General features: G+C 41.0%; 2 protein-coding genes and 1 long non-coding RNA gene across 7 annotated transcripts in view; 2 read left to right on the forward strand and 1 right to left on the reverse strand.

Moving 5' to 3' along the window:
- The window catches only part of LOC138411123 (NACHT, LRR and PYD domains-containing protein 14-like), a 153,180-nt gene that overhangs the window by 54,710 nt on the left and 82,895 nt on the right, over positions 1–15,575 (forward strand). The window lies entirely within an intron of this gene.
- LOC138411172 (NLR family CARD domain-containing protein 3-like) lies at positions 4,211–13,084 on the forward strand. Of its 5 annotated transcripts, none has more exons than XM_069530329.1 (8): positions 4,211–4,969; positions 6,854–6,988; positions 7,415–7,629; positions 7,851–9,648; positions 9,886–10,059; positions 10,613–10,780; positions 11,154–11,327; positions 12,243–13,084. In XM_069530329.1, exons 2-8 carry the CDS (start codon positions 6,861–6,863, stop codon positions 12,262–12,264), a joined length of 2,679 nt encoding a protein of 892 aa, XP_069386430.1. In that variant the 5' UTR covers positions 4,211–4,969; positions 6,854–6,860; the 3' UTR covers positions 12,265–13,084. The 5 variants fall into 5 exon arrangements, with proteins under 5 accessions (XP_069386430.1, XP_069386421.1, XP_069386434.1 ...); XM_069530320.1 differs by having other exon boundaries at positions 4,212–4,969; positions 6,828–6,988; positions 7,415–7,686; positions 7,848–9,648; XM_069530333.1 differs by lacking the exon at positions 11,154–11,327 and having other exon boundaries at positions 4,212–4,969; positions 6,828–6,988.
- The window catches only part of LOC138411212 (uncharacterized), a 2,088-nt gene continuing 2,001 nt past the window's right edge, over positions 15,489–15,575 (reverse strand). Inside the window, exon 2 of the long non-coding RNA XR_011243868.1 lies at positions 15,489–15,575. This exon is cut by the window's right edge and continues 1,209 nt beyond it. This is a non-coding gene — a long non-coding RNA (uncharacterized lncRNA).

The raw sequence follows: 15,575 nt of genomic DNA on the forward strand, positions 1-15,575 counted from the left end.
AGGGGTCTGCAGCATCAGGTTCCATCTCTTTGCTTTGGTGGCCCCTCAGGAGGCTCCGCTCTTCTTCAGAGAGCCTCTGGGTCCAGAGCTCCAGGATCCTCTGGGCCACCCGGGTAGACTGCAGCCCCAGCAGAGAGCCCAGAGCCTGGGTGTCATTTAGTGTCGGCCCCGCTGCATCCACCAGCTGCTGGAAGGTCCGAGTCTCAGACCGTGTGAGCGCCGCCATCAGGCCGGGTGTTGTGTTGGTGCTGACATCGAGTCTGGCTCCGTGGATGAATGGTTCTCTCAACAACCAGCACAGAGAGTCAGTGTTTGGGCAGCTTTTATGGTGAAACAGGGCCCATGGTTTAAAAACTCCACGATAAAAAGGAGGGAACCCACTTCCTTTTAGAAATGTAGAATCACTTACAGTTTTGGCCCGTTGCTTCAACACGTTTTGCAAAACTTGGCTCATTGTGTCGAAACGAATAATGAATGAAGTCTGGTTTACAAACAGGAGCGGAGCGAACAGCGCAGACTGCTGTTAGCCACCTGCTAGTTAGCTTAGCATCATGTTTTAGTGACGCTGGAAACGTCGCAGCGGTTTTATTTCCTCACTGAACCTCGGGGCGGTGTGCGGGTGCAGGCGGGCAGACCACCGAGGGGTTCAATTCCCCGTACCTTCCTCCAGAGGCTCCAGCGGAGTCCCGAAAGTCACGAAGTCCTCGTCGCTGTCACTGTCCGACGCCATGTTTCTGCTACAACTACGGAAACTGCACAGGGACAAACCTCCCCGCGACCCGCGAAGCGTTAATGGAATAATAATTCAGATACTACAGCGACACCTTGTGGTGGCAACATGTAACAACTAAATACACGAGCAGTTCACTCAAACTGTGAAAAGTTCTTAAACTTTACTCTTTTAAAGTCAACGTGTTGTTTTTATGTTCACGGTAAAATGGACACAGAGACACATAAAAAACTAACAATAACTCTGACGGCTGCAGGCCTCTGTCCTGGAAACAATTACTAAGTGTGGTGGAAACTATTTTGTAGTGGAAAACATTTATATCCGTGTATAAGCCATTTATGACCTGAACTGTTTGTGACCTACTTTTTATGACCTTTCTAAAACCTTCATCTTGATTTTACATCATCAAGCATCGACCTTCCTCACGGCTCAGCGTCACACTGGTGGGGACATGAAGCTGTGAGCAGTCCTGTTATAAATAAATAACTGCTGAGTTCAGACAAGTGTCTTATATTTTAAAACTATTTAATTAAATTTGAACAGTTTTATTTGACGTGTTTTCTTGAATGACGTCAGATGAGATCTTCTCTGTAAAGTCGCAGCTGATGGATCTGACCTGAGTTTGAGTTTCTAACTTTTGATGTTTCACTGTTTAATGGTAGAAGATCGAAAATCTCAGCTTCAATTCTTCATTTAATTCAACTGCTGCAGGAAAACCACGAAATCCAGTTTGATCATCACGAAAACGTTTCTTTCAAACCTCAGATTTTTTTATTCACTTGTAAAATCTTGTAGCTGTTTTGTTTCAATGAATCATTTTAATATTTTTACATGAAAATAAAACTTCTCCACTTCATTCAAGTTAAAATTCTCTGCCGGTCAGTTTGTCTCTGGTCCACAGCTGCTCAATGATCAGAAGGTTGGTTTGTACCGAGCTGGAGATTCTGTGTCCTCCTCCACTCTGCTCTCACTTTAACTAATGAACACTCACCACCAGGGGGCATCATTCAAGGTGAAGACCGTGGTGACGGTGTGAGTGAGGTGGAAACAGATCTGAAAGGTGGGAAACTGTAGGATGCACAGAGATTACAGGCCTCTAGAGAAGGTGAGAGGTGTTTAAAGCATATTGATGGAATCTGAGGAAGAAATTCTCCCAAAGAAAGTAGTGTTGGGATACATGACACACACAGAGAGGGAATATATACCAAGACCAGTAAGATGCTTCAGCTGTCAAAGATCTGGTCATGCTGCTCTGACATGTGAAGGAAGAGAAGGTGTGCTAGATGTGGTGAGGATCATGAGGATGAACAGTGTGGGGAAGGGATGGAACCAAACTGTTGTCACTGTGGAGGAAACCATAGTGTGGCATATGGAGGATGTGAAGTCATGAAGAGGGAGGTAGAGATTCAACAGGTCAGGGTACAAAACTAAATCACATCTGCAGATGCTGTCAAGATGGTGAACCAGAGGAGAGAGAGTGAAGACACACAAATGAAGAACAACACATTAAACAGCAAGAACAACCAAGAGGGCAAAGTGTGAGTTAAAGAAACGAGTCACTTTTATAGCAGGAGTCATAAATGCTACGATGGAAACCAAATGAAAAACGGAAAGAAAACAAATAATAGTAAAAGCAGCTGCAAATCATCTGAACATGAATGAAGAGACTTGGGAGGAGGTGAGAGATGATGCAAGGAGTTTGGTGGCAAATGGACAAGAGCTCAAAAACTGTATGAATCAATCATCATAAATCAGATTATAAATCAGTATCAGACGATGTTTGTGTGCAAGAGACATGAAACCAAATCTGGATTTTAGAATCCTCATTTATACTGCGGTTGATAGGAAAGAGGGGGGGTGCACTAGATTTATCAAGGAACATATGTCCTCAGAGATGTCAGTAAGAGGAAAGAAGAAGAAGACATTGTGGTAGAAATGTGGACAAATGAAGGACAGTTTAACATAAATGACTATAACCCATGCAGGAAACTAGAAATCAGTTAACTCAAGCAGATGCAAGGACAGACTAGCACTAGATCTGACACTGGATTCAAGTGAGGTGGCAGAGAAATGTGAGAGGGAAGTTTGGGAAGACTCAACAATTGGAAGTGACCACTACCCAATATTCAGTAACATACACATAGACCGTGAAGTGAAAGTAGAAGGAAGAGAAGTGACGTGGATATTCAGTAAAGCTAGGTGGGATCAGTTTCACTACTTATGTAAGGAGGGAAATGGGGAAATAGATCAAAGCCAAGAGATAGAAAAAGTGGAAGAAAAGTTCAGAGGAATTGTTTGAAAAGCAGCAGAGTTATCAATCCCTAGAAGCAAAGGGACAATGAGTAGGAGAGCAGCACCCTGGTGGACAGAGGAGTGTAGTAGAACCATTAAAGAAAGAAATAGAGTTTTTAAAGAATTAAAGAGAACCCACTATTTAACAAAGCTCATTGAATATAAAAGGCTCAAGTAAGGAAAGTGGTGAAGGAAGCAAAGAGAGAAAGTCGGAGAGAATTCTGGAATAAAAAAGGCAGATCAACTCCTATAAACAATGTATGGAGAACGATAAGAAAAGACGAGGGGAATCCGGAGAGAGTGGCAGTACACAATATTAAAAGTTGGAGAGAAAACAGCAATAACAAATGAAGACAAGGCAGAAATAATGGTTGAGATGTTTTCAGAAATTCACAGTTCTGACAATCTAACCCAGGAAAGGAAGCGACGGAGGGAAGAAAGTAGACGAGCAAATCCAGGGATTATACAGAGAAGAGAAAGCACGAGTGGTGTGATGGATGCACCTTTTACTTTACAAGAGATGAGGAGAGCCACAGGAAAATCTGGGTTAACATCTCCAGAGAAAAGAGCAAATGTGTTATATAATGTTAAAACACTTGGGAAAACAGACAGAACACCAGCTTTTAGGGATTTATAATAAAATATGGGAAGAGGGAAGATTACCCACGAGCTGGAAAGAAGCAATCATCATTCCTATAATAAAACCAGGAAAGGACCCGACAACTCCAACGAGCTGCAGACCGATAGCACTTACTTAGATGTTGGAAAAATAATGGAAAGGATGATCGGTGAGAGAAGGACATTCCATCTAGAGAGGAGAGGTTTGTTATCTCCTTATCAGAGTGGTTTTAGGAAAGGGAGGGGAACAATGGATCCAATCTGTTCAGAGACAGAAACTAGGGAAGCTCAAATGAAGAAAGAATTTAGAATGGCAGAGTTCTTTATGTGGAGACGGCTTATGATATATGGAAAGAGGGTTTAATGGTTAACTAGACAAAATGGGAACAACAGGAAGAACTTTGAATTGGATTCAAACCTTTATTTTTGATAGATATATCCAGGTAAAGATGGGAACAACCACATGGACCAGGTATAAGGTAGATAACGGAGCGCCTCAGGGCAGTGTGATCAGCCCAATACTTTTGATGGGGCTTCATGGACAAGAGGTAAAAACTTAACACTAATCCAAGGGAAGAAACGAAATGTAATCAGGATGGTAGAGAAATGCTCATATTCATGGGGATTCAGGTTTTCAGTGGAAAAAACTAAAGTAGTGATGTTTTGTAGAAAGAAGATGAGCGAGGCTGGTTTAAAGATGTATGTGGAACAGTTAGATCAGGTCAACACATTTCAATATCTGGGGTTTTATTTGACACAAACCTGGAATGAACATAGAAATAAGAGAGAGGAAAAAAGATGGTTCTTAATGGAATGAGATGTCTCAAAGGGTCTGAATGGGGAGCCAGTAGAAAAGCTTTGAAGAACATATATATATATATATATATTCTACAAACAGCTAATGCTAATTCACTGGTCAAACCTACAAGGACACAAAGAAGAAGATCACTCAACAATGGCATCACAGTGGACAGAGCAAAACCAGTTGAACCATGTTCAGACTCGCTCTCAGCACTGGTATCATTACAGTCATCCCACAGCAGAGCAGATATACTGTATGAAATATACCAGACACTATTCAGACGACATCACACACTAACACAAGTCAGCTTCATGTAGATCCCAGCTCACTGAGCATCAAGGGCAATGAAATGACCGAGTGACAAAACAATGTTTAACACAGCAGAGAGCAAACAGTCATATCACAAACACACACAGTCATGTGATCTCCAGTAACTGCAGAGAGCAAACACTTATATCACACACACACACATACACTCTCAGTTGAACTTTGAGGAGCAGAAGGAGGAAACGTGAAGTTTGAGGCTGGTGAGTGTTCGAGCAACATTCATATGAATCCTTCATATTATTCATTCATGCATTGCGTGGCACACACACTATTATTCCTCGCGTTCATTATTCTCCCGCTTCAGGACAAAAGTTTGGGGACGATGGGGACAGCTGAAAATCACTTGGACAGAGACGCAGTGGTCACAAGTTCAAGAGCGAGTTTTTACTGCTGCGACATAGAAACATACTGAGTCCCTCTGTCTCTAATAGTATGGAGGAGCACAATGACTGAAGTATAAATCAATAATACAATCAGAAATACTTACATAGATAAATAAGAACCAAATACATGTCTTGTGTATTTCTGTGTCCATATGTAAATGAGTAGAGGCGGTCCTCACCTCAGTCTCCAGCAGGATCGTATTGATTTATACTTAAAGCTCCAGTGTGTAAGATTCAGGTGAAAGGGAACTATTGGCAGAAATCTAATGTAGAAGAATCCTCATGATGTTTTCACCAGTTCGTTTCATCTCAATTGTATGAAATGTCATTTTCTTTACCCAGAAAAGACCCTTTATATTTAAATACTTTATACATAAATACTTTATATTGAAATACTTTATATATAAATACTTTATATTTAAATACTTTATATATAATTACTTTATATTTAAATAATTTATATTTAAATACTTTATATATAAATACTTTATATTGAAATACTTTATATATAAATACTTTATATATATAAATACTTTATATTTAAATACTTTATATTAAAATACTTTATATTAAAATACTTTATATATAAATACTTTATATTAAAATACTTTATATTAAAATACTTTATATTGAAATACTTTATATATAAATATGTTATATTAAAATACTTTATATATAAATACTTTATATTAAAATACTTTGTATTTAAATACTTTATATATAAATACTTTATATTAAAATACTTTATATTTAAATACTTTATATTAAAATACTTTATATATAAATACTTTATATTAAAATACTTTATATTTAAATACTTTATATTAAAATACTTTATGTTAAAATACTTTATATTTAAATACTTTATATATAAATACTTTATATTTAAATACTTAATATTTAAATACTTTAGATATAAATACTTAATATTTAAATACTTTATATTTAAATACTTTATATATAAATACTTTATATTAAAATACTTTATATATAAATATTTAATATTTAAATACTTTATATATAAATACTTTATATATAAATACTTTATACATAAATACTTTATATTTAAATACTTTATATTAAAATACTTTATATATAAATACTTTATATTAAAATACTTTATATTAAAATATTTTATATTAAAATACTTTATATTTAAATACTTTATATATAAATACTTTATACATAAATACTTTATATTTAAATACTTTATATTAAAATACTTTATATATAAATACTTTATATTAAAATACTTTATATTAAAATATTTTATATTAAAATACTTTATATTTAAATACTTTATATATAAATACTTTATATATAAATACTTAATATTTAAATACTTTATATTTAAATACTTTATATATAAATACTTTATATATAAATACTTTATATTTAAATACTTTATATTAAAATACTTTCAGTCTAGTTTTATTTTACTGTCACAGACTCTGAGTCAGTTTTTCTACACGTGGACTGTCGAGAGAAGAAGAGTCAGGATGAACTTCTGTCAATCAACAGTTTGACTCGACACTGTGATCGACTGAGTCCAACACAATAAACCTTCAACTGTCTCAGGTTACCATGACAACAGGGAGACAGTGTAGGAGATTGACTTTTTTATATTTGAAGAAAAAGTGAATTTACGTACCTGTCTTCATTGTGTGTGTTTGAGATCACAGTCAGTGTCTTTCCTCTCAGACTGAAGATGAGTGGTTATGAGGAGGAAGAGGACAGAGCAGAGTCTCCAGAGTTCAGCTGTGTGTCTCTGAAGAGTGACCAGTCCAAACATCATCCTCTAAACTTCAGTAACGAACCTGGACCCTCACACACAAAGTAAGAGACTGTTTCTACTGTGAACTGATCTGAAGAGGATGTAGTTTCCTCTAGTGTGGCCCCTGCATTAGGACACAGCTTCATTGAAATTGGTGACTAATCTCTCAGAATCCCTCAAAGAGCTCAGACCTCCACCAAGGCCCAACACGCTCCTGATGAAACCACTTTGAAATTCACTACATACTCATTTTTATTTGGATCTGCACCAAATTTCACTCACTCATAAACATCAGTCCTCTGAACATCTGGTTCACAGAACACATCCTTCACCAAGTTTACTGGTGATCTGTTCAGTGGTTTTTATAATCCCACTAACGAACAAACCAACCAACACACAAACATACAGGGTGGAAACAAAACCTCCTTGACAGAAGTGATGACGACCTGTGACTGTGACATTTGACTCATCAGGACATGTCTTCACAGAGAGAGGAGGAGGAGTCATGTTTCTGAGGAGGAGCAGTCGTCCCGCTGTGCTTCGTGTCAGGACGTCCTGAAGGATCCAGTCTCCACCAGCTGTGGACACTGGTTCTGCAGACAGTGCATCACCTCATACTGGGACCAGTCTGGTTCTTCAGGAGACTCCTCCTGTCCCCAGTGTGGACAAAGATCCAGAAGAGGAGCTGGAGCTCAGACAGCCGGTCAGAGCAGCACTGTACATGTGTCTGCTGATGTCTTCACTTCTGACAACAGCACAGGTTTGATTTTGTTCCTTCATACAGCATCAACATTTCACTTGGTTATAAAAGCACAAAGTTCAAAAGCTTTGATTTTCTCTAGTTTTTCTGTATCTGATGAAAACAATCAGCAGATTCTCAGATTCTCTGTCTTTAGTCTCACATTGTTTCTTGTCTTTCAGCAGATCGGGGTCTGCAGGAGGTTTTAGACCAACATAAGATCAGTCTGAGGAGGAGATGTGAACATGTGACTGAAGGAACTGAGGAAACAGGAAGTAGAACCCTCCTCAACAGGATCTACACTGAGCTCTACATCACAGAGGGACAGAGTGAAGAGGTTAATACTCAACATGAGGTGAGGCAGCTTGAGACGGCTTCCAAGAGGAAGAGCCTCCACGACACTCCCATCAAGTGCCACGACATCTTTAAAGCCTTCACTGACCAGCAGAGCAGCATCAGAGTCGTCCTGACCAACGGCGTCGCTGGCGTTGGAAAAACCTTCTCGGTGCAGAAGTTCACTCTGGACTGGGCAGAGGGTTTAGAAAACCAAGATGTGGGTCTGCTGGTTGTGCTTTCGTTCAGGGAGCTGAACCTGGTGAGAGACGAGCAGCACAGTCTTCTCACGCTGCTCCGTGTTTTCCATCCAACATTACAGAAGCTCACGGCAGAGACGCTCGCTGTCTGTGAACCTGTGATCATCTTTGACGGCCTGGATGAAAGCAGACTTTCTCTGGACTTCAACCACAGGGAGGTCGTGTCTGAGGTCACACAGAGGTCATCAGTCAACGTGCTGCTGACAAACCTCATCCAGGGGAATCTGCTTCCCTCGGCTCTCCTCTGGATAACCTCCCGACCTGCGGCGGCCAATCAGATCCCTCCTACATGTGTTGACAGGGTGACAGAAGTACGAGGCTTCACTGACGCCCAGAAGGAGGAGTACTTCAGGAGGAGAATCAGTGATGAGGAGCTGAGCAGCAGAATCATCTCACACATCAAGACGTCCAGGAGCCTCCACATCATGTGTCAAATCCCAGTCTTCTGCTGGATCAGTGCTACAGTTCTGGAGCACATGTTGACCACAGACCAGAGAGGAGAGCTGCCCAAGACCCTGACGGACCTGTACGCACACTTCCTGCTGGTTCAGACAAAGAGGAAGAACAACAAGTACGGTGGAGGACATGAGACGAGTCCACAGCAGCTGACGGAGGCTGACAGGGACGTTCTTCTGAAGCTGGGGAGGCTGGCACTTAAACATCTGGAGGAAGGAAACATCATGTTCTACCAAGAAGACCTGGAGCAGTGTGGTCTTAATGTCACAGAGGCCTCGGTGTACTCAGGAGTTTGTACTGAGATCTTCAGAAGAGAGTGTGTGATCTTCCACAAATCAGTCTACTGCTTTGTTCATCTGAGCGTTCAGGAGTTTCTGGCTGCAGTCTACATGTTCCACTGTTACACCAAGAGGAACTCAGAAGAACTCAAGAACTTCTTGGGAACATATGGGAACACAGACGGTACCTTCTTCCTGGAGGACCTCCTGAAGAGAACCATGGAGAAATCCCTCACCAGTAAAAATGGTCATCTGGATCTGTTTGTTCGCTTCCTTCACGGCCTCAGTCTGGAGTCCAACCAGAGAGTCTTAGGAGGCCTGCTGGGTCGGACAGAGAACAATCCAAACATCATCCAGAGAATCATCAACAACCTGAAGAAGATGGAGAGTGATGACATTTCTCCTGAGAGAAGCATCAACATCTTCCACTGTCTGACTGAGATGAACGACCACTCAGTACATCAGCAGATGCAACAGTTCCTGACGTCAGAGAACAAATCAGAGAAGAAACTCTCTGGGATCCACTGCTCAGCTCTGGCCTACATGCTGCAGATGTCAGAGGAGGTTCTGGATGAGTTGGACCTGAAGAAGTTCAACACATCATACCAGGGTCGACGGAGACTGATCCCAGCTGTGAGGAACTGCAGGAAGGCTCTGTGAGTCCAGACATGATCAATAACATGTTGAATCAGTGAACACATCCTCTGCCACTTTGTTAGTCTGAATGAAGCTTGTACCAGATCTGAAAGGATTCTCTTGAGGTGTTTTTAAGATAAAATGTTCATGAGGCAAAAAGAGGATTTACCAGGGTGAGGGTCACATGATCACGTGTTGTATGAATGTTGTGTTTTCTGATTTTATTCTCACACATTTGATATTTTCTTTAATTACAGACTCGTTGGTTGTGGACTCTCAGAGACTCACTGTGAAGTCGTGGCTTCAGCTCTGAAGTCAGACCCCTCACATCTGAGAGAACTGGATCTGAGTAGAAACATCCTGCAGGACTCAGGAGTGAAGCTGCTGTGTGCTGGACTGGAGAGTCCAAACTGTGGACTGGAGACTCTGAGGTCAGGTCCTTAAATCCTTGAATGTTCACTTTTCCAACGTCCCTTCTTATTTGGTCATTATCTATTTAAATTGAATTGTCTCAGTTCTGCTCTGCTCACTGTCCCTCAGTCATCTGTCCCTCACCCAGCCTGTCAGTCACGTCCACCTCATCAGCCCAACTCCATTCACCTGCACACACCTGCTCCTGATCACTAGTGTCAGTGAATAACATGTGGACTGAGGCCGAGCACTCGTCCTCCTCAGGTTCTCAACAATAAGACACGTTCTTATTGAAGCACGTTGGACAGTTGATGAGTATAGAACCAAACAGGAAGTGACTGTCAGGAGCCATCTCTACTTTAAACAGTGTTTAATGACACAAACCTACTCAGTGACCAAACACACAGAGAAGAAGGTGATGAATGAAACAATGGTCCAACATGTCTGATGTGATATTTATCTTCAGGTCACAGACTGGACTGAGGTCAGCAGCATGTTGAGAGTCTGTGTTGACATGATGACGATCCACAATAACAGGAGGACACATTCAAATATTCACATTTCTTTATCCAGGTTGAGGAGCTGCAGTCTGTCAGAGATCAGCTGTTCTTCTCTGGCTTCAGCTCTGAGGTCAAACCCCTCTCATCTGAGAGAACTGGATCTGAGCTACAACGAGCTGCAGGACTCAGGAGTGAAGGAGCTGTGTGGTCTTCTACAAACCTGTCCACTGGAGACTCTGAGGTCAGTTCACTGACTGACTTTTGTAGATCTCATATCTATAACACAACATTTATACACGATTTATCTCATTTAATTCTAATTTAACATAATTCCTCTTCATTCATAACTTGAATTCATGAATTAATTTGACATTTTAAATATTCAGCTACTTGTTAAAACTCATCTGTGTTTAGTTCTGGATTTCCTAAACTGATCTGCAGGACAGAGACCGGGTCCAAATAATCTATTGTTACTGAATCAGGACTCGTCTTTAGTCCAACATGTCTGATTTCATATTTATCTTCCATGTTATGAGTCTGTGCTGACATGAATATTTGTTATTTTCACACATGAACTCAGCTTAATTTACAGTTAAGTTTTATTCTTTCTTCAGGTTGGAGGGCTGCAGTCTGTCAGAGATCAGCTGTTCTTCTCTGGCTTCAGCTCTGAGGTCAAACCCCTCTCATCTGAGAGAACTGGATCTGAGTGACAACAGGCTGCAGGACTCAGGAGTGAAGGAGCTGCTTGATCTAAAGCAGAGTTCAGACTGTCGACTGGAGACTCTGAGGTCAGTAGATGGTTGGAGTCAGTCCACGCTGCTTTCATCAGTATTTTACTAAACACAGTCAGTATCACAGTACAGATCCAGGGTCTGTACTATGAAGCAGGATTTGTGGTTATCAGGTTAACTTCAGGTTTAGTTTTTTCAGTCCTACGAAGCTCGTTCACTTCTTATCGGGTTAAATCACCATGGTAACTGATGATGAACGGCTAACATGCTCCGAAGCAGGTTAAGTTGGAGATCAACCCGTATAAAAGCTCCGCCCTCTGACCAGCGTGACTCTCCACTGTTGTGTGGTGCACACTCTCCTTAAAGGGACGGAGAAGAGAAGTTTAAACCAACGTCTGGTTGGTTCAGTTGATCTCAGCCACTAACACACCCAGTACATCTCAATCTCTCCAGACTCATCCTGTCACCAAAATACCAGATGCTCTCAGTCAGGTCCCTGAAAATAGCTCCATGTGTTTTTATTGAGTAGTGACGTCAGAGGTTTGCACCACAGTGTGTCCTCAGAGACAGAGTGTCCTCAGAGACACAGTGTGTCCAACTAAAGCTCATCATAGAGACCACATCATGGGATTCAAACTCTGCTGTCAGTGAGTGTGATGAGTGTGATTGGTCGTACGCAGTTAACCCCGCCCCTTTTATGTGACACATGGCTTCACCTGTAACAGCAGGAAATCCACCTCTCAAGTGTCCACTCTGCACTTTCACATGCAGAGGAAACACACGTGATGGTCAAAGTGTGTGCAGCTCTTAGCGTGTTCATTCCAACACGTGAACATGAAGCAGAGAGGAAGCTGCTCCACCTCTGAACAGGACTGAAGTCCCTGCTGCTCTTTATACTGGATGTGCTGCATCACTGACTCACAGCTGATGAAGTGAGTCTCTGTCAACACTGATGTCTTCTTCTCTCAACAGATGGTGGCCACGATCTTTGTAAAGGTGAGTGTGAAGAGGACAGTGTGAAGAGGACAGTGTGAAGAGGACAGTGTGTGTGGACGGAGGCTGAGCTGTGTCCTGATGATCCAGAGGCTGAAGCAGCAGCAGCTTGTGTGTAGAGCGGCTCTGACTGGGCCTTGTTGCTGGGAGGCAGAGTGGAGACAGAGCTCCAGAGGAATCAGAGGAGGTGAGCTGCTCTGAGATCAGCTGTCACACAGTGTCCAGTCCACCGTCCTCCCTGTGTGTTCCTGTGTGACACAGCATCATCAGTGGATCTGCTGCTGCTCTGTCCTTTGACACAGAAAAGTCAAAGTTGTAAATATTTCCAAGTTATGTGCAGAAAAATATGCAGATTTAATGCAAATGTAACTTTCAAATGTAGAAAGTGACATTCTATCTACTGGTGGGGACATGAAGCTGTGAGCAGTCGCTGTTATAAATAAATAACTGCTGAGTTCAGACGAGCGTCTTATATTTTAAAACTATTTAATTAAATTTGAACAGTTTTATTTGACGTGTTTTCTTGAATGACGTCAGATGAGATCTTCTCTGTAAAGTCGCAGCTGATGGATCTGACCTGAGTTTGAGTTTCTAACTTTTGATGTTTCACTGTTTAATGGTAGAAGGTCGAAAATCTCAGCTTCAATTCTTCATTTAATTCAACTGCTGCAGGAAAACCACGAAATCCAGTTTGATCATCACAAAAACGTTTCTTTCAAACCTCAGATTTTTTATTCACTTGTAAAATCTTGTGGCTGTTTTGTTTCAATGAATCATTTTATTATTTTTACATGAAAATAAAACTTTTCCACTTCACTCAAGTTAAAATTCTCTGCCGGTCAGTTTGTCTCTGGTCCACAGCTGCTCAATGATCAGAAGGTTGGTTTGTACCGAGCTGGAGTTTCTGTGTCCTCCTCCACTCTGCTCTCACTTTAACTAATGAACACTCACCACCAGGGGGCATCATTCAAGGTAAAGACCGTGGTGACGGTGTGAGTGAGGTGGAAACAGATCTGAAAGGTGGGAAACTGAAGGATGCACAGAGATTACAGGCCTCTAGAGAAGGTGAGAGGTGTTTAAAGCATATTGATGGAATCTGAGGAAGAAATTCTCCCAAAGAAAGTAGTGTTGGGATACATGACACACACAGAGAGGGAATATATACCAAGACCAGTAAGATGCTTCAGCTGTCGAAGATCTGGTCATGCTGCTCTGACATGTGAAGGAAGAGAAGGTGTGCTAGATGTGGTGAGGATCATAAGGATGAACAGTTTGGGGAAGGGATGGAACCAAACTGTTGTCACTGTGGAGGAAACCATAGTGTGGCATATGGAGGATGTGAAGTCATGAAGAGGGAGGTAGAGATTCAGGTCAGGGTACAAAACTAAATCACATCTGCAGATGCTGTCAAGATGGTGAACCAGAGGAGAGAGAGTGAAGACGCACAAATGAAGAACAACACATTAAACAGCAAGAACAACCAAGAGGGCAAAGTGTGAGTTAAAGAAACGAGTCACTTTTATAGCAGGAGTCATAAATGCTACGATGGAAACCAAATGAAAAACGGAAAGAAAACAAATAATAGTAAAAGCAGCTGCAAATCATCTGAACATGAATGAAGCGACTTGGGAGGAGGTGAGAGATGATGCAAGGAGTTTGGTGGCAAATGGACAAGAGCTCAAAAACTGTATGAATCAATCATCATAAATCAGATTATAAATCAGTATCAGACGATGTTTGTGTGCAAGAGACATGAAACCAAATCTGGATTTTAGAATCCTCAATTATACTGCGGTTGATAGGAAAGAGGGGGGGTGCACTAGATTTATCAAGGAACATATGTCCTCAGAGATGTCAGTAAGAGGAAAGAAGAAGAAGACATTGTGGTAGAAATGTGGACAAATGAAGGACAGTTTAACATAAATGACTATAACCCATGCAGGAAACTAGAAATCAGTTAACTCAAGCAGATACAAGGACAGACTAGCACTAGATCTGACACTGGATTCAAGTGAGGTGGCAGGGAAATGTGAGAGGGAAGTACGGGAAGACTCAACAATTGGAAGTGACCACTACCCAATATTCAGTAACATACACATAGACCGTGAAGTGAAAGTAGAAGGAAGAGAAGTGACGTGGATATTCAGTAAAGCTAGGTGGGATCAGTTTCACTACTTATGTAAGGAGGGAAATGGGGAAATAGATCAAAGCCAAGAGATAGAAAAAGTGGAAGAAAAGTTCAGAGGAATTGTTTGAAAAGCAGCAGAGTTATCAATCCCTAGAAGCAAAGGGACAATGAGTAGGAGAGCAGCACCATGGTGGACAGAGGAGTGTAGTAGAACCATTAAAGAAAGAAATAGAGTTTTTAAAGAATTAAAGAGAACCCACTATTTAACAAAGCTCATTGAATATAAAAGGCTCAAGTAAGGAAAGTGGTGAAGGAAGCAAAGAGAGAAAGTCTGAGAGAACGATAAGAAAAGACGAGGGGAATCCGGAGAGAGTGGCAGTACCCAATATTAAAAGTTGGAGAGAAAACAGCGATAACAAATGAAGACAAGGCAGAAATAATGGTTGAGATGTTTGCAGAAATTCACAGTTCTGACAATCTAACCCAGGAAAGGAAGCGACGGAGGGAAGAAAGTAGACGAGCAAATCCAGGGATTATACTGAGAAGAGAAAGCACGAGTGGTGTGATGGATGCACCTTTTACTTTACAAGAGATGAGGAGAGCCACAGGAAAAACTGGGTTAACATCTCCAGGGAAAAGAGCAAATGTGTTATATAATGTTAAAACACTTGGGAAAACAGACACAACACCAGCTTTTAGGGATTTATAATAAAATATGGGAAGAGGGAAGATTACCCACGAGCTGGAAAGAAGCAATCATCATTCCTATAATAAAACCAGGAAAGGACCCGACAACTCCAACGAGCTGCAGACCCAGAGCACTTACTTAGATGTTGGAAAAATAATGGAAAGGATGATCGGTGAGAGAAGGACATTCCATCTAGAGAGGAGAGGTTTGTTATCTCCTCATCAGAGTGGTTTTAGGAAAGGGAGGGGAACAATGGATCCAATCTGTTCAGAGACAGAAACTAGGGAAGCTCAAATGAAGAAAGAATTTAGAATGGCAGAGTTCTTTATGTGGAGACGGCTTATGATATATGGAAAGAGGGTTTAATGGTTAACTAGACAAAATGGGAACAACAGGAAGAACTTTGAATTGGATTCAAACCTTTATTTTTGATAGATATATCCAGGTAAAGATGGGAACAACCACATGGACCAGGTATAATAGATAACGGAGCGCC

The sequence above is a fragment of the Paralichthys olivaceus genome, chromosome 1, assembly GCF_024713975.1.
Source record: "Paralichthys olivaceus isolate ysfri-2021 chromosome 1, ASM2471397v2, whole genome shotgun sequence".
NCBI classification, from domain to species: Eukaryota; Metazoa; Chordata; class Actinopteri; order Pleuronectiformes; family Paralichthyidae; genus Paralichthys; species Paralichthys olivaceus.